Below are 23610 nucleotides of genomic sequence, written 5' to 3' on the forward strand. Positions count from 1 at the left end.
GGACACCGTGTCTGCGCCGGGGCTCCCGGGCTCTGACCCCGCCCCGGGCTGCTGTGCGCCAGGAGCAGGGAGAGCAAACAAACACCCAGACACCTGCTCCTCTGCAGGTGCAGCTGCTGCTCCCAGGGCTCAGCTCAGGGCCGAGACAGGACCGAGGGCAGAGGCCAAAGGATGGGAGAAGGACGGGGGGATCATCCCGATCCCCTCATTTCCCCTGCTGCTCCGGCCTGCAGCAGATCACAGCTCTTTAAGGCTGCAATAATCCCCAGCCTGGGATTAGTTTTGCACCTAATCACTGCAGAACAAATACGAAGTTTTATTTACAGAAGCAGAAGAAAGACGAGGCCGGGGACGGGGAGGACGGGGGTGGGGGGGCGCGGAGCAGGGCTGATCCCAAGATAATCAGGAGCTGGAGGGCAGGAGGCGATCGCTGCCCTTGGGCCCCCCTCCCGGCTCTTACGTAAATGTGTCAGCGAGTGCTGGAGTCGCAGCACTCGGGAGCTCCAGCCTGGTCTCAGCCCGGCTTGGGGACCCCCAGCCCTTTAAACAGGTCCTGTCTGGACTTTGGGGGCTCAGCCCTGGCTCAGCCCCTCCCTTAGCGTGTGCAGCGCTGTGAACCCACAAGCTGTCAGCCCTGATGGGAGCCGTGATTCCGGGGAGGATGGAGATGCTGCAGAGGGATGCTGATCTTTCAGATGGGGAGGGGGAAGCTGGCTGCTGCAGGGATTTGTGTTTGCACCGGGTTGGGGTGGCAGCTCCCCTGTTCCACTGAGACCCCAGCCCACCTGCAAGAAGAAGCTGAGCTGCTGCTCCAAGGGTGACAAGACATAGGTTTATTTTTCATCCATGCAAGCGAACAGCCTGGAAGCAGGCAAACCAGAATGTGCTCCATCCCTCCCCAGACTGCCCTCTGTCACTCAGGTCTCTGTGGCTTTGCCCACAGAGCAGAATTGGCTGGTGGGTGACCAGGCTGGACCAGATCCAGCCCTGGGCACAGGGGCAGTTTGTGACGGCTCCGTGCCTGCCGGAGCCTCAACTCCTCTTTCCCCTGATTCAGACTCTGACAAATAAATAGCTCTTCTCTGCTCTGGCTCTTGCATAGTGGAAAGGAATGTCTGACCTGATAGGAGAGAGGAATCCTGGGCTGTGGAAACCCATGGTTTCCTTGGCAAGTGTGCCCACGACGTGGCTGCCAGCCCGGCCCAGTGCCCATGCTTGCACCCTGTCTGTGTGCCCTGCTGGTGGCTGCCTTATTTCAGTTCCATTTCTGAGCTGGATTTGAAAGCCTTTCTCCTGGCTGAGAAGAATTTAACACCCAAGAAGATGGTGGTGATGAGGAAGATGAGTGCCAGGGCAAGCAGGACCCAGCCACCTGCTGTGGCTTGACTTTTGGTCAGGGACATTCCCAGGAAATCGGTTTTGCTGGAGTCATCTTGGGCTGGAAAAAGAGAAGTGAGAGACATGGTTGTTGCTGGGGGCTCTGGGCTGTGGGTCACCCTTTCTGCTCTCTTTGGCCTCAGCTGCACCAGGAATCAAGGAGAAGCCTCCAAACCCCCTGTGGTTTTTGGGATGGCCAAGGGGCAACGAGAGAGCTCCGTTTCCTCCTGAGCCTGCTGGGGGCTGAGCCTGCATACCTGTGTAAGGAGTCCAGCTGTACTCGGGCCAGCCCAGCACCTCCCCGTTCTTGCTGTTCTCTTTCTCCAGCCATGTCATGAGAGGCTCAAAGTAGCTCATCAGGGCCTCTGCTGACATGTTGGGCTGGCCTGTGATGAGCTGCATGGCTTCGGGCCACGGCTTGCTGAAACCCAGCTTCAGGGCATCCCTGTGGCAGGAGAAATCAGCTCCAGTGTGTTCCCCATCACCCTCCTGGCTGCCACACCCTCCCCTTCCCTTGGGGCTCTCAGTGTCAGCATCCCTGGGTACAGTCTGAGCCCCCAGAAGTGTAGGGCTGCCAGCCTGGGGTACAGGGAAGGACATTTATCTTGGGGGTAAGAGGGCTTTGCGTGGATTAAAACCCTCCAGTGAATCCAGCCTGATGCAGAGCAGTCCCTGGGTGAAACGGTTAAATTTGCAGGTGCTTTCCTTGAAGCAAGGGGGTTGTTTTCCCTAAGGAACTGGGGGTGGGAGGAGGAGGAGTGGAGGAGGAGGAGGAGGAGGGAGCCTTCCCCCTGCCAGGGCCTAGCTACCATCTAGTGGCTGCTTTTGCAATCACAGCCCCAGAGCCCAGCCCAGGGTGTCCCTGCCCCAGGTCTGGGGTGGGAGGGATCACCAGGGGCTGCGTTGCCTCATGTCTTGCTAGGCTGGCTTTAAGGTGTTTGGGGATGTAGATGCCTTGGCTTTACCCTGCCCACACACCTACCCCAAGATCTTCCCGGCCTCCTTGGACTGGTAGATGTCACAGGTGTGCAGGGGACCCTTGTGCCCAGCTGCATTACAGAGTGCCTGGTGGAACTGGAACTGGATCACAAAGCTGACAAAGTACCTGGTGGAGAGGGATGAGGAGATGGGAATGGACCCTCCTAGTGCCTGTGCAAGAGAGGACAAGGCTCCCTTGTTGTTTGGTTGCACCCTCCCAGCCTGGGGGAGCATCACTGGCTTTGGAGCTACACCTGCTCCAGCTCAGCTCAGCCTGCTGAGGCCACTTCTCCCATAACGTGTTTTATGTTTGTCAGAGAGGATGAGCTCATCTTCCTTGGATAGGGAGAAATTCCCCTAAATCCAGACTTCTTCCCTGGAGCTCTGTCAAGGTCCCTGGAGCTGCCCAGCCCAGGCAGGATGGTACCACCAGCCATGGAAAAAGGTGTCATCACTGGCATCTGACCTGGGATCCTGCTTCCATGGCCCAGTGGTGTCCCTCGTGCCCCAGCCCTGCTCACCTAATGTAAGGGACATTGGCAGGGATGTGGAACTTTGCCCCAGGATCAAAGTCATCTTCAGACCTCAGTGCTGGTGGGCACAAGCCCTGGTACTTCATCCTGGGTGAGAGAGGGAGAGTCAGGCCAGCCTGGGGAGGAGGAGGTGGGGTGAAGTAGGAGAGAACACGGTGGGGTGTGAGGACAGAGGGTCGTGTATCTCATCATTCCCATTGCAGTCAACTGGACACAAGGAGAAAACACCCAGCGGGATGAGAGCCAAGGGTCCCCAGACAGGGCTCTGAATTCAGTCCTACCTCAGGTTCCACCACTCCTTGTTGTACTCATCCTCCTTGATCCGGCCATCAAACACCTTCCAGCGCCACTGGTCCATGAGGTACCCGAAGGGCAGGAAGGCGATTTTGTCCAGGGCGATGCTCATCAGGTAGTTAATGTCACTTTCTGCCCGGGGCGTGGAGATGTGAGCAGGACAGTGCTGACCTCTGGGGGTCATTCTGCCCCAGAACTGGGTGTCCCCAGTGTTCCCTCTATGCATGCAAGGCTACTACGTATGTCCCTCTCAACCTTGCCCAGCCCCTCCTGAGTGTTTGCATTTCCAGCTCTTCCCATCAGCATGCACGTTTGCTGCGTGGCCCTGCAGCTCACCTTGGTTTTCCGTGACTTGCTCCAGCAGGTTGATGCTGTGCAGGTGTTTGGGGGTGGACACAGACAAGGCCATGACGTCCCCGACGGCCTCGTGGAAGCCGGGGTTGGCGCCGTCGCGGAAGGACACGGGCTGCTCCTTGTACTGCAGGAAATACTGCACGTGGCCCATCTCGTGGTGCACGGTGATCAGGTCGTCCATGTTCACCACGGTGCACTGCTTGATCCTGGACCGGGACGAGGGTTGGGGGAGAAGGGAGGGCAGTGGTGGCGTGAAAACCTCTGGGAACCATCACATCCCCTTGAGCTATTTTTCCTTTCTATGTGCCCCCTCTGCCCACATCTGATGCCAGGCCAGGCTGGCTCTGCTCCACTGGGTTGGTCAATTCCTCCTCCTGCATCTCTTCTGGCCCTGCCCATTCCCTGTCCCTGTTCATCAGCTTTTCCTTTCTCCAGGGCAGAGCAGGGAGGGATGGGCTGCCCTCCACCCACCACGGGGACTCCTGCCAGCATCTTAGGAAGTGCCCTAGTTGGGGTGACGCAGCCACAGAGCAAGCCTCACTGTGGTGGCATCAGCCCGCGTGTCCTTATTCTATAAGGACACTTTCTGGCCCAGCACCACAGCAGTAGTGGCCACCAGCTGCTCCCTACAGACCTGAAGTCCTTGCGGTTGTAGAAGTCCCAGGCCGAGGCGTGGCACACCACCTCCCGCCCGTCCGACGGCTTCTCGATCATGGACTTGTCCCAGAACTCCTGTGGCATCGGGATGAGCCCCAGAGAGGTGAAGAAACGGTCTGACTCTTCGAACATTTTCCTGGGTGTCCAGCCCTGGGCAAAGAGCAGAGGCCTGGTGAGGGGCAGTGGGGGATGCTGGGGGCTGGGGGCTGTGGAAGGATGGAGGACAGGGGTAGCCTTGTTCTGGGCAGGGGGATCTCCTGGAGTCAGCTACACCTGGATCCAGGTCTTGGCATATAAAGGTAGGGAGAATACAGATGGATTTTGTTGGCAATATTAAAGCATTTGGCAATGTGGTTGGTGGCAGCAGCCAAAGGTTGCTGGGTCCCAAGGGGCTATCCCAGAGCAGCCTGGAAAAACACTGACCTGCTTTTTCATTGCCGGGGTGGCATCCACCTTGGTGGCATCTGGGTAAGGTATGACCAAATCGAAAATGTTGGACCATGACTGAGCCCACATGTTGCCTGGGAAGCACAGAAGGATGGCACGTGTCAGGAGGGACACAGGGACAGGAGAGCAGCCAGTTCCTGCCTCCTCCTGCCTGGTGCCTGCCCTGGCAATAAAGGCAGTGCAGGCAGGAGCCCTTCTATGCAAGAGAGGTCAAATCTCGCTGAGCCCTGCCCTGAGGCAGGTTGGCCTCTACAGACCCATCCCAGGGGACCTTTTCCCTTCAGCCAGAGCTGGACAGAGAGCAGACTCAGCTCTTGGCATGGCACAGAGACAGCCATACCTGCAGGGAGACACAGCACAGCTCAGGCAGAGCCCTTACCCAGCAGGTGGGCAGGGATGGGACCCCGCAGGTTTATGCGCTCTGCCCCGTACTTCTTGTAGAGGGCTCGGCGTACGTAAGCGTGCAGGTTGAGGTACAGGGGCTGCAGCTGCAGGTACAGCCTCTCCAGATCCTCCTCGAAGGTGGATGTCTCATACAGGGATCTCCAGTAGGCCCCGTTGTCTTTGTAGCCTGGGGTAGGACAAGAGCAGAAGCTGTCAGACACTGTCCCTCTTGGGCAGGACTCTGCCTTGCTGCTCACACTCGCCAGGTCCCTTCATGTCTGTGAGAGAATGGATCCCCTGGGAGACAGTGAGGCCTCCACACCCTTAGGATTTGGACCCTGCATTGGATGAAGAGCCCAGTGCTCTGCTCACCAGGGTTTAGGGCCAAGGTGGGCACAGGGCTCAGGGCACTGACCATTGAGCGTGGCTGCCTTGTTGCTCAGTTCCACGTATCGCTTGTAGTTGTTCCTCATCTTCTTCCCCGAAGCATCCCGCCAGCCCTTCCAGGCGAAGAGGAGCTCGTTGTAGTCCCGAGAGGTGGCCATGATGTCTGTGAGATCTAAGAGAGAGCAGTGAAGCCACTGTGATGCTGTTGGATGGGCTGAGCAGGCTGGCCAATGATTGCATACCCAGTGTTGCTCAGAGGCCATCACAGAGCAGCTCAAAGAGCCCTTCATGGCCTTTCTTCAAGCCCCAGTTTTAAAAAATCCCCCCTCCTGGGCCAGTGCCATTGCTCTGCAGGACACCCTGCTAGATCTTACCAGGGTCCAGTGGGTGACAGGTTTTGTCCTCTCTGCAGACCTTGGCCACGCTGTACGTGGTCTCCATATCGGAGAGGAGGGTGTTATACTGCAAAGGAAATCAAAGTATGTAAACTGGTTATCCCTGCTCCTGATATTGGAGGGTGTCCCAGCCCATCGAGGTTTTTCGGTGTTTTAGTCTGGTCCCTTCCAAGGTCAAGTGTGACCCCAATGGAGGCAACATGGAGTCAATATAAGGGGGCCTGGGGCCAACAAGCAATGTGCCATTGTCACCCAAACATCCATGGCCAAGTGATGCTGGGCTAGGCAACCTTTGGGCAGGAAACCCTGAAGACAAGGACTTTGGCTTTGTGTAGAAGGCACCAAGCTATCACCTTTCTCAAGGCAGATGTGGCTGCCCAGTGGCATTTCTTAAATTTTGACAGAAACTTGTGTCTTCACATGGATGATGGCAAGGGACATTCTCTCTTGCTCTGTCCCCTTGCCACTCACCTCCTTCAGCTCATCCTCAGGCAGGGCTGCCCTCTCAATGACACTCAGCTTCTTGAGGATGCGGGTGACACTCTGGTCCTGGAAATCGGAGGTGTCAAACTGCCTGGCCCTCATGCCGTACTCCAGGGTGTGCTTGGACATGGCCAAGTTCTTCTCCAGCTACAATGAGAGAAGAAAAGTCACTCTGGGGAGAAGACACAGGCACCACCAGAAACACCACCTGCCATGCCATGGCTGTCAGTCTCCCCACAGCTGCTCATCATCACTGGATGATGAGGGTTTTCACGGAAAAGGCACCTCCCAAGTGAGAATGTTGTCCCTTTACGAGGGGCAGAGGTTGCCCTGGTTTTCAGAGCCCCTGTGGAACGTGCCCTGGGTACCAGCTGCCTTCCCTGGCCCTTGGCTCTCCCTGCACAGCCCAGGTCAGTCCCATACCATGACCTCCTTGTTGTGGTCGGTGATGTTGGTGTTGTAGGCCCAGGATGCCTCGGTGTAGGCTTCCCACACCTCCTCAGCTGTCCTGTTGTACTCGGACAAGAACTCTTTAGCTTGTGCCTCATCTGCTATTTTGTCTGGAGGAAGAAATAAATGGGGGAAGAGAGAAGAAACATCAGGAGAGTTGCAAGAGCACTATCCCATGGAGAAGCCATAGTTAAGCTTTTCTCAGAACTGCTGGTCCATTGATGGAGGCCACAACTTGGGAGCAGGCTGAGCTGGGAAAGGGGGGAAGAGGTGCCCTGCTGGGGTGTCCCACTGGACAGAGGATGGGATGACAGGACAAGCTGCTTGCCCTAGTCTTTCCCACATGAGCACAAAGGACACAACTGAGAAGAGAAACTCTTCATACCATCACTGGTGACTACACAGCTTCAGACAATGGCACTTTCCTCCTGGGAAGAACACCCCAGGGGACTGCACTGGAGCTGGCTAATTCTCTTTGCACAGCACAGACCTCCCTCTGCTTCTGCCTGTGGATGAACGATGTCCCCTAGGACCCCTCCTGACCCTCCCCAGCCCCGGGATGGAGCTGCAGCCTTACCAATGCCTTCAGGGTAGCCTTCAGGGACAGGGGGACGCCAGTCAAACTCAGGCCAGCCCAGCACCTCATTGGTCTTGTTGTTCTGCTCCTGAAGCCACTTGGTGACAGGGCTGAAATATTCCAGAAGGGGGCCAGCATCCATCTGAGCCATGCCAGTGAGCTTCAAGAGGATATCCTGCCACGACTCCGAGGACCCGGCTTTCAACACTTCCCTGCGGAGGAGCAGAACAGCAAGAGCCAGCATGAGGCCAGGGCATGGATGGGAGAGAAGCAGTGATGGTATGCCAGCAGCTTAAGGGTTGAAGATGCTGTTCCTGAGTGGGACATGAACCTGAGAGCTGCCTCAGAAGACTCCCTGTCACACACTCATGCATTTAACACGCAGGGAATCACCAGGAGCCAACTGTGCTATGGTGACCTCTTGTCTGGGCCCGACTCATGGCTGGGACAACAGCAGTGCTCTGGTGAGGACCACTCACCCCACCCCAGTGTTTACACGTATTTCCATCCATCCATCCATCCATCCATCCATCCATCCATCCATCCATCCATCCGCAAAGCTATTTCTCTAGTTCACTTTTCCTTCCTTCCTTCCTTTCTTCTTTCCTTCCTTTGCACACCATCAGCACACATCTGCCCATGGCGATTTTCCTGACCCTCCTCTGTCCCCACCTGAGTTTGTCTCCAGCCTCTTTGGACCTGTAGATGTCACAGGTGTGCAGGGGACCGGTGTGGTTGGCTGCCTGGCACAGTGCCTTGTGAAACTGGAACTGGAGGATGAAGCTCACAAAGTACCTGCCAAGGAAGCCCATGAAGGTCAGTGACAGGAGGAAGCAGACAAGTCCAAGAGCTGAGCCCCACCATCTGTGGTCCCAAGTGTTGGGAGACCTTGAGCAGGAGCAGCACATGACAGTCCCTGCCCTCAGAGGTGATCCCCCACCCACTGCATCCCAACCTTGGCCCTCTTGCCAACACCTCCTGTACCTGATGTAAGGAGTGTTCCCTGGGATGTGGTACTTTGCTCCAGGGTCAAAGTTGCTTTCGTTCCTTGGAACCGGAGCGCAGATCCCCTGGTATTTGGTTCTGTGGACAACAGAGAACAGCAGCATGAGCATGGGAATAATAAGGGATCAGAAGGATCTAGTCAAAGAATGGGAAGGCTTCGCACAGCGCTGAAGAAATCCGCTCAATTAGAGCATGATTCCATGTCCATCCATCCATCCATCCATCCATCCATCCATCATCCATCCATCCATCCACCCATTGTTCTCCCACCATCTCCGTGGCTACTTTTATGCTTTTTGCCTCCCTTCCTTGCACATCCCAGCTCCCACTCCCCATCCACCCGTGGTGACTGTCCCCACCTCAGGTACCACCAGTCGTAGTTGTAGCGGCTCGGTGGCGTGCGTCCGCTGAACACGTTCCAGCGCCACTGGTCGATGAGGTAGCCGAAGGGCAGAAAGGCAATCTTCTCCAGGGCCATCTTCAGCAGGTAGTTGATATTGCTCTCTGCAAGAAACAGAGCCTGAACCGGGCTGGGAAGGAGTCTGCACAGACAGCACTACAGGCACCAGAATTTCAGTGGGCGAGAGGGTGGGCAGATGTGGGTGAGAAATGGGGGCAGCATTTCAACAGGTAACCTTGCTCCTAGAGAAGGCTGTGTAGGACACTTGTGCCTTTTACTGGGTGGGGACAATGGTAGTGATGAGTGTGGTGTCCCCTTGCCCTTAGCCCAGGTCTCAGAGTTAAAAGGTCTTTGGTGAGTGTAACTCCTCACAATTCCACCCTGGGGCCTCAAGGTGAGGGTGCTGTGGGAAGTTTGTTCTGCAGTCACAGCACTGCAAAGGCTCTGATGGTTCAGACTCAGACCCAGAGCCAGCTCTAGGACAGTCCCACTGTATCCTGAGGAGCGGAGGATGGTGACATCTGTTTTTCCCCTCAAGGAAATGAGGGGAAGGAAGTTTGGAGAGACCTGCTGGAGACCCAGCTGAAGCTGTGGGGTCAGAGAGGGGCTGGCAGCACTGCCCTGAGGGGCTGTTGGCTACCACCACTATGGTGGCCTGGCTGCCAGGGGCTGGCAAGTCGGGTAGCAATGGCTCGAGGCAGAGACCATCTGCTTCAGTGTGTTTGTGCAGCACTGGCCTAATGCTCTTGGCTTCTGTGATTCCTTCTTGTCATAAAAGGTATTTAATGACACGGCAGGAGGATCCCGGGCTGTCCCTCCTCCGCGCTGCAGCGCCTGGGGCAGGGCTGGGACTGCTCCATCTCCTCTGCTGCCACCTGCTCTGCTCTGTGGGCTCGGGGTGTCTGCGAGGATGGGGCTCTGGACAAGCTGGGCAGTGCCAAGTCCTGCCCTGCTGTGCTGGCTGGCAGCCGGACACGTCTCCTGCCCTCGTGACTCTGCGTGGAAGTGCAAGGTCCACAGAGCCAGTGTGGATGCATCTTGGCAAGGGAGGGAGGGAGGGAGGGATGCTGGAAAGGTCAAAGCCAATCAAGCACAAAAATGTTGTTTTCCAGTTTGGGCTCTGTTGGTGAAGGGAAAGGCACAGACAGGCTCTGGAGAGCATCCCTCCTGCCTCAGGGGTGAAGAGGATGGAGCCAAGAAGGGCTCTACGTGGAGCCATGGGCACGAGGAGGGGTTGTGCATGGACCCACGGAGACAAAATCAGTTTTACCTGAACCCATGGAGAGAAGTGGGGGGTTGTGCATGGACCCACGGAGATGAGGAGGGGTTGTGGCAGCTCTGGGCTGTGTTGCCAGGCTGTGACCCACCCCGGCACAGACAGTGCCAGATCCCCCAGTGGCTGCCATACCTTCATCCTCAGTGGCACTGCTGAGCAGACCGATCTCCTTGAGGTGCTTGGGGGTGGAGACAGAGAGGGACAGGACGTCGCCGATGGCCTCGTGGAAGCCGGGGTTGGCGCCGCTGCGGAAGGGCACGGGCTGCTCCTTGTACTGCAGGTAGTACTGGATGTGGCCCATCTCGTGGTGCACGGTGAACAGCTGCTCCATGGTCACCGACGTGCACTGCTTGATCCTGCAAACAAAACCAGCACAGCCTGAGCCCGGGGGGACCCGCTGCCTGTGCACCCCCGTGATGGGGAGGACTCCCCACAGCCCCAGAGGGGGTGGCAGCACCCCACAGGGAAAGGGAAAGGGGAGGGGAAGGCAGGGCAGCGTTGTCTCTTCAGACCTCGCCTCAGAAAGGGCCATTTTGGGCTGCATGGCTGGGCTGGGGGTAGCCAGGGGATGATCCCCAAGGAGGACAGGAGGGGGTCCTGCCCTGTAGCCCTGGGTCCCCGTGTCCCCACAGACCTGAAGTCCTTGCGGTTGTAGAAGTCCCAGGCCGAGGCGTGGCACACCACCTCCCGCCCGTCCGACGGCTTCTCCAGCATGGACTTGTTCCAGAACTCAGGGGGCATCTCCAGGAGCCCCAGGGAGGTGAAGAACTCCTCTGAGACCCGGAACATGTGGGTGGCATTCCAGCCCTGGTGGCAGCAGGCAGTGGGTTATGGCTGAGGAAGGGGCTGCCTGTGCCCTGGCACTGCCTCCAGTGCTGCCCCAGGACCGTGGGATGGAGGTGAGCTGCTCCCAGGGACTGAGGTCCTGCCCCTCTCTCTGTGATGGGAAGGCCCAACCCCAGAACTGGTGTGAACATCCCTAAGAAGCACCGAGCAATGGTGCTGGAGCTCAGCAGGGGCAGGAGAAGGGAGCAGGACTGAAACCCAAAAGGGCCTGGGGCTGTGTGATGGTGTGAACACAGCCCCCAGCCTGGGGACTGGCACCAGTCCCGGTGCACTGCCCACTTTTGTCCACCTGCTGCCTCTTTGGTCCTTGCCGAGATGGAGTAAGATCATTTCTTTGCCCCTTCCCCTCCCTGGATTTTCTGCTGTCCCCTACACAAGTATGAGAAATGACTCCCACGGGGTCAGTGTTGAGGGCCAGCCTTGGCAACACCTCCTGCTTTTTCTCCCTGGTCCCCCAATGAGCCCCTGAGCCCATCACCTGCTGCACCATGGTGCTCGTAACATCAAGGTTGGGCTTCTCAGGGAAGGGGATCATCAGGTCATAGATGTTGTTCCACTGCTGAGCCCACATGTTCCCTGAGAAGAGAAAACACTGGGAGTAGAGCTGGTGGCAGGTCAAAAGAGAAACACGGTGAAAACTGGCACTTCTGTGGCCTTGTGTGTGCTCCTCTGACAGCAGCAGCAGCCCTGGGCACAGTCTGGGGAGCCTCATCTCTTACCCAGGAGGTGAGCAGGGATGGGACCCTTCAGGTTGATGTATTTGGGTCCGTAGCGCTCGTACAGCTTCCTCCGGACGAAGGCGTGCAGGTTGAGGTAGAGTGGCTCCAGCTGGTTGTAGATGTGCTCCAGGTCCCTCTCAAAGGAGTCTGAGTTGTACCAGGAGCGCCAGTAGCTGCCTGTATCATTGAATCCTACCGGGGCACAGGGAAGACCTCTGTCTCCAGACCTGAAGGCTGCACCCACTACCCATCCCCAAAAGGTGGGACCAGGGACTAGCAGCAGGATTTTCCCCTCCTCCCCAAAATTCTGGTACTTGGGAAATAGAAGTTGGATGCCTGGCTGCAGGTGGGGTGGGGAGGGCAGCAGGGTGGTCCCGCCCTGTCCCCGAGCCCCTGGTCTGTACCGTCCATGGCGTAGGCGGCGTTGCTCAGCTTGACGAAGGTCTCGTACTTGGGGCGCAGCGGGTTCCCCGCGGCGTTGTGCCAGCCCTCCCAGGCGAAGAGCAGCTTCCTGTAGCTGCGGGAGGTGGCCATGATGTCCGACAGGTCTGGGACAAAGGGACAGGTACAACATGAGGCCACGGCTCTGCAGAGGTGCCAGCAGCACCACGCCAGACCCAAGCGCCCATCCCCACCCTGGGACAATCCTGATTAACTAGAGCCAGCCCCAGCCCACTGGGGATGTGGGGACCAGGGCAAAGGCGTGGCCACGGGGTGCGCAGCAGCTGGCAGGATCAAGGGCAGGGACCATACCTGGCTCGAGATCCCAGCAGGTGCTGTTGGACGGGCACACCTTGGCCGTGGAGTAGATTTTGTCCATGTCGCTCAGGATCGTGTTGTACTGTAGGGAAGGAAAAGATGCTGGGGCTGCAAGGGGACAGGAGCAGCCCTTCAGGAGGGATCTACACATGTCCCAGCTCTAGAGTGTGTGTCCAGATGGATGTGGGGAAGGACTGGTGTGTTACACAGCATGGTTTTGGTGAGAGAAGTGTGTTATCACTCAGGGTTTAGGCATGGTGGGAGCAGGGAGGCTCTTTGGGACAGACAATCCCTGCACGGCCGTGCTGCAGAGAGGGGCTGTTTGTAAAGCTGTTGGTCAGCAGGGCTGCAGCACAGGCTGTTTATCTAAATGGGTTAAAAAGCACTGAGAAGAGAAGCAGGAGGATGAGGGGGGTTTATTTCTGTGCACTTCAACAACAGCAAACAATAGCAAGAGGAGGTTTCCTGGAACATTCCTGGGAAGTCCATTCCCGGGGAAGGAAATTCCTGTGCTCTGTCCCTCTCTCCACTCCCGTTCCTCTGCTCCGGCCGCACAGAGGGGATGGCGATGGGGACAGTGGTGGCTGTGGGATGGAGCTGCCCGGGGATGGCCGGGACATGAGTGATGTGCAGGGAGGAGACACGTGCTGCCTGTTATCTGGGAGAAGGCAGGGATGGGTTTCCTGGAAGGAACCAGGGCCGATGGTTTTCCGGAAGGGATTGCATCACTAGGCTCTGCCAGGGTTTTGCTGGGAATGGCTGTCAGGGAGCTGTGGGTCAGGGTTGTCCCTGCCCTCGTGTAGAGCAGAGTGGCTGCCAGCCTCAGCCTGGGCAGTATTTTCATGCATGGAAATAAAAATTCAGGGAAAGTGCCCTGAAAGCTGAGGACTGTGAAGGGGAAGGCTCAGGATGTCCTGATGTCCCTATGGATGCTGCCAAGGGCACAGCCTGGCTGGTCTCCAGGTGATGCCCAAGACTGCTCTGTGTAAGCAGGAAATCTCCAGCCCCTGCTGAGATAGCTCCAAGATAAGGCTGGCTAATAGGTCCAGAAGGCACCCCACATCCCCTGAAGACAGCACAGTGACACCCTCCAGAATGCAACAGGTCAGCAGCAGAGTCTGGATGCTTGTGAGAAATCCCTCTAAGGCATTTCACAGCACCCCAGCCATGCCAGGGTGGGCACACCAGCTCTCCTACCTGCTGTCTCTCCTCCAGGGGCAGGTTGGAGGGTCCCAAGGTCTGGATGGATCCAATGATTTTCCTCAGCTGGGGGTTACTGAAGTTATTCCACGTATTGCCATAGAGTTCCTTGGCTTTCTTCCCCCAGAGCTCTGTGAAGTTCTGCTCCTCCAGTGATGCCTGGACCTGCACGGGGAGAGGGGACATGGGGGCTCAGGACCAGCCCTGGGACGTGCCATGGTTTGGGGGGCAGGGGCAAAGTGCTGAGGGTCTGTGGGAGTCAGAGGTGACAGGACTCAGGGTGACAGGCAGGGCTGTCCCCGGGCATGGCACCCATGGACAGACAGCAGCTTCCAGCTGGCACAGCAGTCCTGCAGCCCTGCTCGCCTGTGGGGCTCCCCATGAGCACCCACCGAGGTGGGCCCTGTTCTGGGGAGGGCTCCAGGGTCTCAAAGGGGATGGGACTGCCGGGGCTGGGTGCCCAGGCCATGTGCTCAGGGTGTCTGGGTGCTCCAGGCTGGCTTTGACATCTGCTGGACCCTGGTTTTGGAAGGAGCGCTGAGATCTGGCTTAATTTAGTTCCTATTCCTGTTGTTTTTCACTTTCACAGAAGCCCAAAAGATAACTGTAAAGTTAAAACTATATAACATTTACCTTCCTCCTTCCTGCATGTCCTCACTATGTCTGTACACTTCTATTTCTATACATTTCTCAGCTGGTTGTCTGCACCCTGTGACCTGTAAATACCACATCTGGGGTCCAGCCCTTTGCTCTGAGTCTCCAGTTTTGGGTGTCTCACTGCCACCCAACTCCTGCCAGCCCTGATCTCCCTTCCTGGGGCCATGGGCTGGCAGTGGGGTGTTATTTAGGCAGCTGGAGCTGTGGCCCTGTTTTTGGGTTGGGGTGCATTGCAGGTTGTATCCATCCTAATCTGTGTCAGCTGTATTTTTGGGAAACTCTGATCTTTTAAGAGTGTCCTGGCCTGGCACAGGTGGAGTGAGGTGGTGCAGAGTGCCTGGTCGGTGTCCATGTGCTGTCCTGGCGTGATTTATGGAGCTCATTAGCTGTGACTTGTGGCATTTTTAGCCTGGCTCCAACACGCCTGGTTTGTTTTATTTTAATCTTCACATTCCCTGAGCAGGCAGCAGGGAAGGAAGGGAGTTGTGGTGTGGCAGAGTACCAGCAGCTGTGGGACATGGGGGTGGGAATGCCACAAGGGCCAGGTGCCCCTGGCTGCCCAGCACTGCTCCCAGTGCTCCCAGTGCAACCCAGTGCCACAGCAGCACTGCTGGCAACTGGCCCCAATGCCCCAACAAGCCAGGACATGCCAGCCCCACAGACACCCTGCTCTTGCATCACCCCTCTAAACAGGAGATGCCTTTGTCCCTTCCCAGACCCTGTGCAGAGCTGGAGGAGCTGGAGGAAGCAGAGCTCAGCTGTGTTTTATCTTCTCCTTGAACAGGCACCTGTGTTTGGTCAGGCAAATTGTACCTGCTCTGCCCCAAGGTCCCCAGCCCCACCACATCTGCAGCCTGCCCAGATGTCACGTCAGCTCGATAAAAAAAGGTTGAAGGGACACCTGGGCCCTCTTGAGTGTCCTGCCAAATTGGCAGTGGCCAGAGCTGGCAGTGATCTTTCCCCTCCCAGGAAGATGCATTTCCTTCCTGCACGGGGCACACTGTGCTCCCATCCCCACGGGATCTGGCGGGTTCAGGGCTCTGTGTGGCAGCCCCTGAGGGTACTGGGGTGGTCACCGTGGTCACGTCTGGGCTGCACTGCCCCTGTGCACCCGTAGCCACAGCACTGGCAGATGCAGCCCGAGCTCGAGCAGTGACTTGTCCATGACCCCGAGCTGGGGCCACCAGCAGCTGCCCAGGTGCGGCTGGGCCGGGGAAAGCCGGGCAGCACTGCTGGCCCTGGGCTGGGCTGTGCTGCAGCTCACCCAGCCCAGAGCAGAGCCGGGGCTGCTGCAGCTCCCTGCCCGCTAAACACAGCCCAGACACGTGCACAGCCCTGGGACAGCACACACACACAGCGACACAGAGACACAGAGACACACAGAGACACACAGAGACAGACACACACACACTCCTGTGGGGTGCACACAGCCCTGGGACAACACACACACACACACAGAGACACACAGACAGACAGACACACACACACACACACAGACACACACACAGAGACACACAGACACACACACAGGGACGCACACACACAGTCACACACACACAGTCACACACACACTCTCCTGTGGGGTGCACACAGCCCTGGGACAACAGACACACACACACACACAGAGACACACATACACACAGAGACACACACACATACAGTCACACACACACAGACACACACACACACTCTCCTGTGGGGTGCACACAGCCCTGCTCCCTGCAGAGCTCTTCCTGCACGGACCTGGGCTCATGTCTAATTCCCTACAGCCTGGAGTGCTTTCCCACCACTCTCCTTGTCCCCTGGGCTGGGGACACAAGGACAAGAGGTGGCAACCTCAGTCCCGATGCCACTCAGCTGCTTGTATACTTCGGGCTCCTGGTGTTTGCACCGAACTAAAAGCCTCAGCACTGAGATGTGGTGACACCAGGCAGGGACGGGGACAGGGGCCGTTGACACCTGGCGCAGTTTTGGGAAGGGGAAAAGGGAAGTGGAAGGTGCTTGGAGGACAGAATCACCTCTACAAATAACCTTGACTCTACCCTGGGGCCAGAGCTGTCATTCTGGGGCAGAGTCTCTCTGAAAACCAATCTGGGGCAAAACCCGGCAGCTCCTGGACTCCAAGTCGCAGCCCTGGCTCTCCACCCCGAGGTGCGGAGACAGGAGCCCGCAGGGAGGAAGGGAGACACACCAAGCGCCTCGGCCGTGACCGAGCCCCCCCAGCCCCGGTGCTGGGGACACCCCCGCGGTGGCATCGCCCCCGTCCCGCCACCCACCTGCAGAGCAGCATTTTCGGCCGTCAGGTTGGTGTTGTAATTCCAGCTGGCCGAGACGCTGTCGAAGAAGACGAGCTCGGCCGTGTCGTTGTAGCTCCTGGCGAACTGGGCGGCCCCCTCCTCGCTGGTGTCGAACTGGGGGGGCTCGAGGCCGGGGCGGAGGGCGCCCGCCAGGCTGAGCCCGAGCAGCAGCAGCAGCGCCGGGGGCACCGCGGGCATCGCGGGCATCGCGGGCATCGCGGATCGCGGCGGGCCCGCCCGGCGCTCCCCAGGCTGCTTTGCCCCCGCTGCCGCCTGCTTATAAGGCAGCGGCTTTCCGCAAACCCTGCCCACCGAGCCTGCCTCCCCTCGCAGATAAGGGCCGAGTATTCCGCTCTCCCTTCGGCGGCTCCGAGCCTTGCGGGAAGGAGCGGGGAGCCGGCGCTGCCTTGGGGTGCGAAGTCCTTTTGGCTCCTGGAGCTGTTGGCGGGGAAGGGGGAAGGGGCCGGGATAAAAGGGAGGGAAGGAGATGGAGGAGAATCCGGGGAAAGGCAGAAAGAAGAGAAAGCAGAAAGGCTAGGATGGATGGCGGGTGAGATGCAGCTCCATCCCTGTAGGGTCCCAGTCCCCTCCCGACTTGGCGCAGGGGATCCGGCTCGACCGGTCCTTAGCAGGACACATCCCCACTCCAGCATCCTCTCGGCAACACCCCGGCCACCAGCGTGGAGGGAAACGGATCCTGTGGGACACAGCCAAGGTCTGCCTCACGCTGCTTCCTGCCAAAGTGACCCCCTTCCCGGCACAACCTCCTTTTTCAAGGAAACGCAGTATTTCTCCTGGCTGTGAAGGAAATCACATCTCATCACACCAAGTGTTTTGGACTTGGAGGAATTAGGCTGATGATAAACAAGTAACGAAAAGGTCCTTCAAAATGAAAACCAGACCCATGCTGGTGGGCTCGATAGTTCCTTTGTTTTGTTTTGTGTTTAATCAACTAAATCCCTTTTCCCCAGGGACTGGCCTCAGCCCTGGGATGGTGCCTGGGCTGAGCTTTGGCCTTGGGCTGACTGACCTCATTACTCCTTGTTGGAGCAACCACCCCTTAGGCACACAGTGAGCACCTACCAAGAGAGAGCTTTTTTGGGGGAGGAACAGAGAGAAATCCCTTGACCTTTTGTCCCTACTGGGAGCTGCAGAGCAGCTGGACACCGTCATGGTCCCTTGGAGTGAGTCAGTGGGGTGACTCCGTGGGGACAGTGTGGCCACTCAAAAAGGGACAAGTCCTCCTGTCAGCACTGGGGACAGCCCATAAAAAAAAAAAAAAAAGGGACTTAGAGGACTGCAACCCTCAGATGTCTATTAATCCTCACTCCAAAAATCCCAAATTCACACCCTCTTCTAGCACCCTCCACCTGCACAGGCTGATGTGGGCACATGAAAACTCCATCCCCCAGACCCCAAGCCCACAGGGGAGTCCCCATGGGGGGAGTGCACCACCTGTGAGCCTGGACATCATGGAGCTGGAGGCAAAGTCAGCATCTGCCTCCAGCCCCCCTTGCTGACCCCTTTGCCCACCAGCCACAGTTCCCTGGAAAGTCCAGTTTACTGAGAAGCTGGAAAAAATGGTTGGTTCGGGTCCAGTTTGGCTGGAGACCAAGTCAGTGACGGGAGGTTTCCTGCCCCCCTTCAGCCTCCGTTCCCAGCCGCGCCAGGAGGGATTTCCCGGCTCTGGGCCGTGCTGCAACCTCTGGCACCAGAGGCAGTTCCAGGAGAGCAGCGAGGCTGAAACAGTCTGTGCCATGTCACAGTATCCAGAAATCCCAGCACAGTGGCCTTTTCCAAGGCTGATGTGTCCGATGGATGATCCTGCAGGAGAAGGGTAGCGCTCCATCCTTTTAACAAGAGCATCTTCCAAGGTTGGTGCAAGAGGAGCTGCTGCTGCTGCTGGGCTTTGTGCAGGAGAAGAAATTCCTCTCGGAGGCTGCATCTCCAAGGATGCCCACGGCTCTGTGTCACCCTCTCTTATAAAACTCCAGCTGCATCAGGCAGAAGGGCATCCCAGCTGAAGGGAGCACTGGCAGGTCGTGTGCTGTCGGTCCAGGAAGGCAGGTGGGATCCCTGCCAGCTGTCGTTGCTCTGTGCTGCCCCAAATCCATTCTGTGCCACCAGGGACCGGTCCCGAGCCGCCTGTGGGCATTCTGCGGAGCAGTCCCTGCTCTCCCCGCCCCTGATGGTGGGTGGGTGGCGGTGGCTGATGACATCCGCCTCTCCTAGCCTGCAGGGCACCCGGCGCTGCCAGCACCGCAGACCGGAGGGGCAGCAGATACTGGAGGATGCGAGAAATGCTCGTTGCCACGGAGACGGATGCGGGGACGTGGTTGGGGGACTCTGGGCGAGACGAGACGTCCTCGGCAGCTGCCCTGGGCCAGAGGATGCTTCCCATCGCTTTGCATCGCCATCACCGCTCCGCGGAGACTCTGTCCTCCCCCTCCCGGGGACGTGTGACCGGACACGTGTGCGCTGGCCGGGCTGTCCCCAGCCCCGGCGGTGACACCGCGCCCCTGCCGCGCACACGAGGCGGCATCGCCTGCCCGCAGCGCCCGGGTCAGCTCCTTGGCTGGCAGAACCTGCCTGCCCACAGCCAGCGGCGCTGGAAGGGGCGCTGCTGCGGCCTAGAATTCCCAAAAGAAGGAAATAAGGAGTTTGACAGTAAATGTTTCTTAGGGGAGCTGCAAGGTGTCCCTGATGGTGGCGAGATGGGAGGCGGTGAGCAGGTGTGGTGGAGCAAAGGAGCAGGAATTTGGGAATGTCCTGCTGCTGGCTGGAAAGATTTGATGATTTGATAATTTATGTGCCCCAGCCCTAAGGCCTCTGGCTGGGGTTGCTCAAGCTTATTTTCCCCTTCTTTTGTTATAAATCAAGTCTTTGGCTTCTCCATCTCACCGTTTCTCAAAGGGTTCAATGTTGCTTCATACCTTTATTCTAATCCATCTCTCTAAAGAACCAAGGAGCTTCTGGAGGTGAGAGAAAGGATTTGCTTTTGCAGAGAAATCATTCCTTCCTTATTTAAACCCAAAACCAGCTTTTTTCAGTGCAGAGTGCAGCCCTGTGTGTCACTTTTCTTGGTGGCTGTGGTTTCATGGGCATGACTCCTGCACCTGTTGGTACAAACCACTGCACTGAGAATTTTTCCTCCCTCACCAGACCTTGAGTTTAAAGGTGGCTCCTTTATTTTCTGATGAATTCAATCAATTATCATAGTGTAAAAAAGCTAAGCTGCTTTTCCAGCTGTGATGATGTTGTGAGGAAGAGGGGAAAAAACACCCCTCCAGTTCAAATTTTTCATCAAAACAAACAGCTTTTTTTCTTATACTTAAAACCCCCCCCCCAAAAAAAAAAAAAAAAAAAAGAAAAGAAAAGAAAAAAAAGGCAAGAAATCAGGTTTTTGACCATTTATTTCAGACCTCTCATTGCTAAAATAATCTTCAGCAGTTCCAGTGAGTGCTGGGGCTGGTGGAGCTCCTCGATGTCACCTGGATTTGGGGACTGTAATGGTAAGAGGGACACAGAAGTCCTTGCTCCTGCTGTAAGGTCTCTGCTGAGCAGTTCCTGTGAGGCATTTCCCAGCTTTTACCTGGATTTCAGGAGTGCTGAAAGCCTGGTGTGTCCCCTCTGAGTGGGGATGGGGGCAATGGGCTGTGGGGGAGCTCACCCTGCCCTGTGAGAGCAAGAGCTGCTCCATCACTGGAAGTGCACACTCAGTGGAATGCAGCAGAAAGCTCCTTATCATCACAATTTCCACCCCATGCCATAAAAACTCTTTCTAGCATGTACCTGCCCTAGGCAAGGGTTTATGGCAGGACAAGGGTTTCCCGTGTGCAGATGTGGGGCCGTGTGATGCGGGCTGGCTGCGTGGGCAGGGAGAGGGGCAGGGACCAGCTGGAGGCTCCGTGGGGCTGGGGGCAGTGGGAGGGGATGGACGTGCCGTGTCACCCTCAGCTCTGCTCAGCCTCGCTCCAGGCTGGGGGCAGTGCCAGGGATGTGCATTGCAAGGAGAGCCCCGAGGATGTGTGTGACCCTGCAGGGCCCTGAGTGCGCAGGGCTGAGGGCACTGGCGGGCTCAGGGCCCCGAGATGGTTCCCATGTTTTGGAAGGGTCCTAAACAAATGTAAGACCCCAATAGTCCAGCCCTTGGGGAGCCCCCAGTGCACAGTGCCAGGCACACAAGAACATCACAGGGCAAGAAGTAAAAACCTGGCCAGAAATCATTGCTAGCTCTTCGTCCTTCATCCTTCATCTGTCCTCCTTCGTCCCTTCTCCCTCCAGCTTAATTTCTCATCTTTCATCTCTCATTCTTCATTCTTTGTCCTTCATCATTCATCCCTCATCCTTCATCATTCCATCCCCCATCTTTGCCACTCAGCTGGAGCTGGGCATGATACAGGGTGAGCAAAGAGACCAATGTGTTCCCTCTGCACCCATCAACCCAATAAAACATGGCAAAGTCCATTATTCCCCCCCTGCCCCCCTTCTTTAATAAATGAAAACAACCCCAGCCCTGAGGCAAGCGTGACTGTTCCAGGAGCATTAATCATCCTCTGGGAGCCTGGCACAGGTTATCACGGCTGTTTACCCAAGCCACTATTAAAAAATGGCCATAAATGCACCTCCAGCCTCTCTGGAGGGGATGAGGTGCCCCAGGGGCTGCTCTGGGCTGATCGTCGCCCACCCCACGCAGCAGAGTTCTCTTCCTGCTGAGGAGGAGGACAGGGTGGCTTCATTGCTGCCAGGAGGAGAAGCAGAGTCTTTTCCAGCTGATTTGCAGCCTGGGCAGGATCCCGGTTCCTGAGGAAGCGTTGTCCCAGCTGGGAATTGCCTGTTCTTCAGCCCTCACAGCGTGCCAGGGAACCGGAGATTAGCCCTTTTGATGTCACCCCGTGCTTAATCCCAAGCCCCCCCTCAGCCACCCTCTTGGCAGCCACCAAACCTTCCAACATGACAGTTATTTTCTCTTTTACATTTAGTGAAAAATGGTTAATTTAGCCCCAGGTTTGGGGTTTCACATGGAACAGCAACAGCTGGGGTTGTTCCAGGCAGAACCTCGGGTCCTCCAAGGCAGCTGAGCTCTTGAATCACAATCCTCTGGGGAGGCATCTTGCAAATTAGCATTTCTTAGCAATAAAAAATTGATTTAGGAAGGAGAAGAAAAAAAGCAACCAAAAGAAGTTAGATCAGCAAAATGGTAATTTAATAATCTGCAGTGGAAAGAGGGAAGATGCTCATGCCAAGGTGGGAGGCACAGTTGGGAGAGGACCAGAATTGCTGGTTTTTCCATGAATTATCAGTTGATGATGCTCTTATTGATCCCTGGATTCTTGACAGCCCAGGAGAAACCCGAAATGGGTTCCAGGCTCAGCCAAGAGCTGGGGAGCTGGAGCAGCATCTCCAGAACTTCAGCTCAGTGAACTGAAGGAATCTCTGGTAATCCCAAGCACACCTGAGCATCCTGGAACACCTCCAAGCATCCCTGAGCAACCCCCAAGCATCCCTGAGCAGCCTTGAGCATCCCTGAGAGGCCTTGGGCAGCCCTGAGCAGCCCAAGAGGTCCCGAGCATCCCCTCAACCCGCAGGTCTGTGCCAGGACAGCCAGCACAGGCTCTGGTCCCTGGCTGACACATCCCATCCCAGCAGTGCCCAGAGGATTTCATTACCTCCAGCTCAGGGAAAGCTCAGGCAGATTTAATAAAGCCATTATGCCCCTGGCAATGCCTTTAATTAAAGAGCTCATTACAAATGGCTGCTGCTCCCTGGTGAGAGGAACTCGGCGGTGAAGTGCCTCGATTGTCCCTGGATTGGGGCCCCAGCAAACGCTGCCATTGCTCCTGCTGTACTGATGGGACAAGACCCACCTCCGTTTTATCCTGATGCCTTAGGGGCTGTTCTCTTTCCTTGACTGCTGGAAGTTGAGATAGTTCAGCTGGACACGTGTTTATAAACATTTCTAAACCTGTTTGGTATTGGGTTACACAGTGCTGCTCTCATCAGGGCAAAGCTTTATGTCTTGCCAAGTATCCCAAAGGATGAATCCCCAAATCTCATCCCCTTTGTGGATTTTCCAAGGGCCCCAGCTGGGCTGCAGTGGGGGGAGTCCTCGCCCTGCTCTGCCCAGCCCCCAGAGCCCATCCCAGCCATGGCACAGCCCCACGGCTGAAGGTTTTCGGTTTATGGTGGTTTTTATGGCTTCAGCAGACGACTCTGGTAAACCATTTCCCAAGCAGTGATAAAGGCGGGGTGCTGGCAGTGAATCTCTGCCGTATCTCACCTCCCCCTGCTCGGGGTGGTGCCTCTGGGGCTGCCGCGGGTGCAGCCGCGCCCGGACTTTGCTGTCGGCTGTGCCAGGTCTCCATCAGGCTCGGGGGCTGCTCGGGGGTTTCAGTTCTGCTGAGCCATGCCCTGGGGCTGTGCTGGAGTTTGTGCCCCACAGCACAGGTCTCTGCTGGGGGTGGAAGGGAGCGGGGATGTTGCCAGGGGTCTCAGCTGGGACTCCGGGTGCCTTTACTCAGGGTTTTTGAGTGGGTGAGAGCAGAGCCCAGCGCCCAAGGGAGCAGCCCTGCACCCGATAGAGGCTGTTACACGCGATCTGCTGCCCCAGAGCCCGGCAGCCGCTCCGGACTCCCGCGGCTGCTCAGGGGACCAGAGGGTGCCGTGGGTGAGGGTGCTCTGGCCCTGGGGGTGCCCCGGCTCCCTCTGCGAGTCCAGCCCTGAGGCTGCTGCCGCTCTCTCGGGCCCTGCGGGCGATCCGGGGCTGAGGATGCTCCAGAGCCTCGGGCGGCCCCTCCCGCCCCCGGGCGCTGCGAGCCGCGGGCTCCTGGTGACATCTAGTGGTGTCACACACAGGGACAGACACGGGGACACGGGGACAGACACAGGGACACGGACACACGGACACACAGACACACAGACATACAGACAGGGACAGATACACGGACACGGGCACACGGACACACACACGGACACAGACACAGGGACACGGACACACAGACACACAGACACACAGACATTCAGACGAGGACAGATACAGGGACATGGACACACAGACGGGGACAGACACACGGACACGGACACACAGACCGGGACACATGGACACACAGACATACGGACACACAGACGGGGACAC

General features: G+C 57.3%; 1 protein-coding gene and 1 long non-coding RNA gene across 2 annotated transcripts; both read right to left on the minus strand.

Moving 5' to 3' along the window:
- Positions 1-810: 810 nt before the first annotated feature.
- On the minus strand, positions 811-17123 carry ACE (angiotensin I converting enzyme). The gene is made up of 25 exons (XM_056512151.1): positions 16455-17123; positions 13519-13686; positions 12316-12403; positions 11967-12110; positions 11563-11754; positions 11322-11419; positions 10632-10804; positions 10130-10353; positions 8681-8825; positions 8301-8399; positions 7989-8111; positions 7317-7528; positions 6713-6849; positions 6278-6436; positions 5786-5873; positions 5440-5583; positions 5020-5211; positions 4617-4714; positions 4171-4343; positions 3519-3742; positions 3170-3314; positions 2877-2975; positions 2360-2482; positions 1635-1822; positions 811-1438 (listed from the first exon to the last, which is right to left on the minus strand). The coding sequence occupies exons 1-25, from the start codon at positions 16689-16691 to the stop codon at positions 1251-1253; spliced, it is 3861 nt and encodes a 1286-aa protein (XP_056368126.1). The 5' UTR covers positions 16692-17123; the 3' UTR covers positions 811-1250.
- A 2747-nt stretch (positions 17124-19870) lies between these two features.
- LOC130264123 (uncharacterized) lies at positions 19871-21452 on the minus strand. The gene is made up of 2 exons (XR_008842423.1): positions 21163-21452; positions 19871-20042 (listed from the first exon to the last, which is right to left on the minus strand). It is a non-coding gene; the product is annotated as an uncharacterized LOC130264123 (long non-coding RNA).
- Between the last annotated feature and the right edge of the window lie 2158 nt (positions 21453-23610).

This window comes from Oenanthe melanoleuca, chromosome 27, assembly GCF_029582105.1.
Source record: "Oenanthe melanoleuca isolate GR-GAL-2019-014 chromosome 27, OMel1.0, whole genome shotgun sequence".
Lineage (NCBI taxonomy): Eukaryota > Metazoa > Chordata > Aves > Passeriformes > Muscicapidae > Oenanthe > Oenanthe melanoleuca.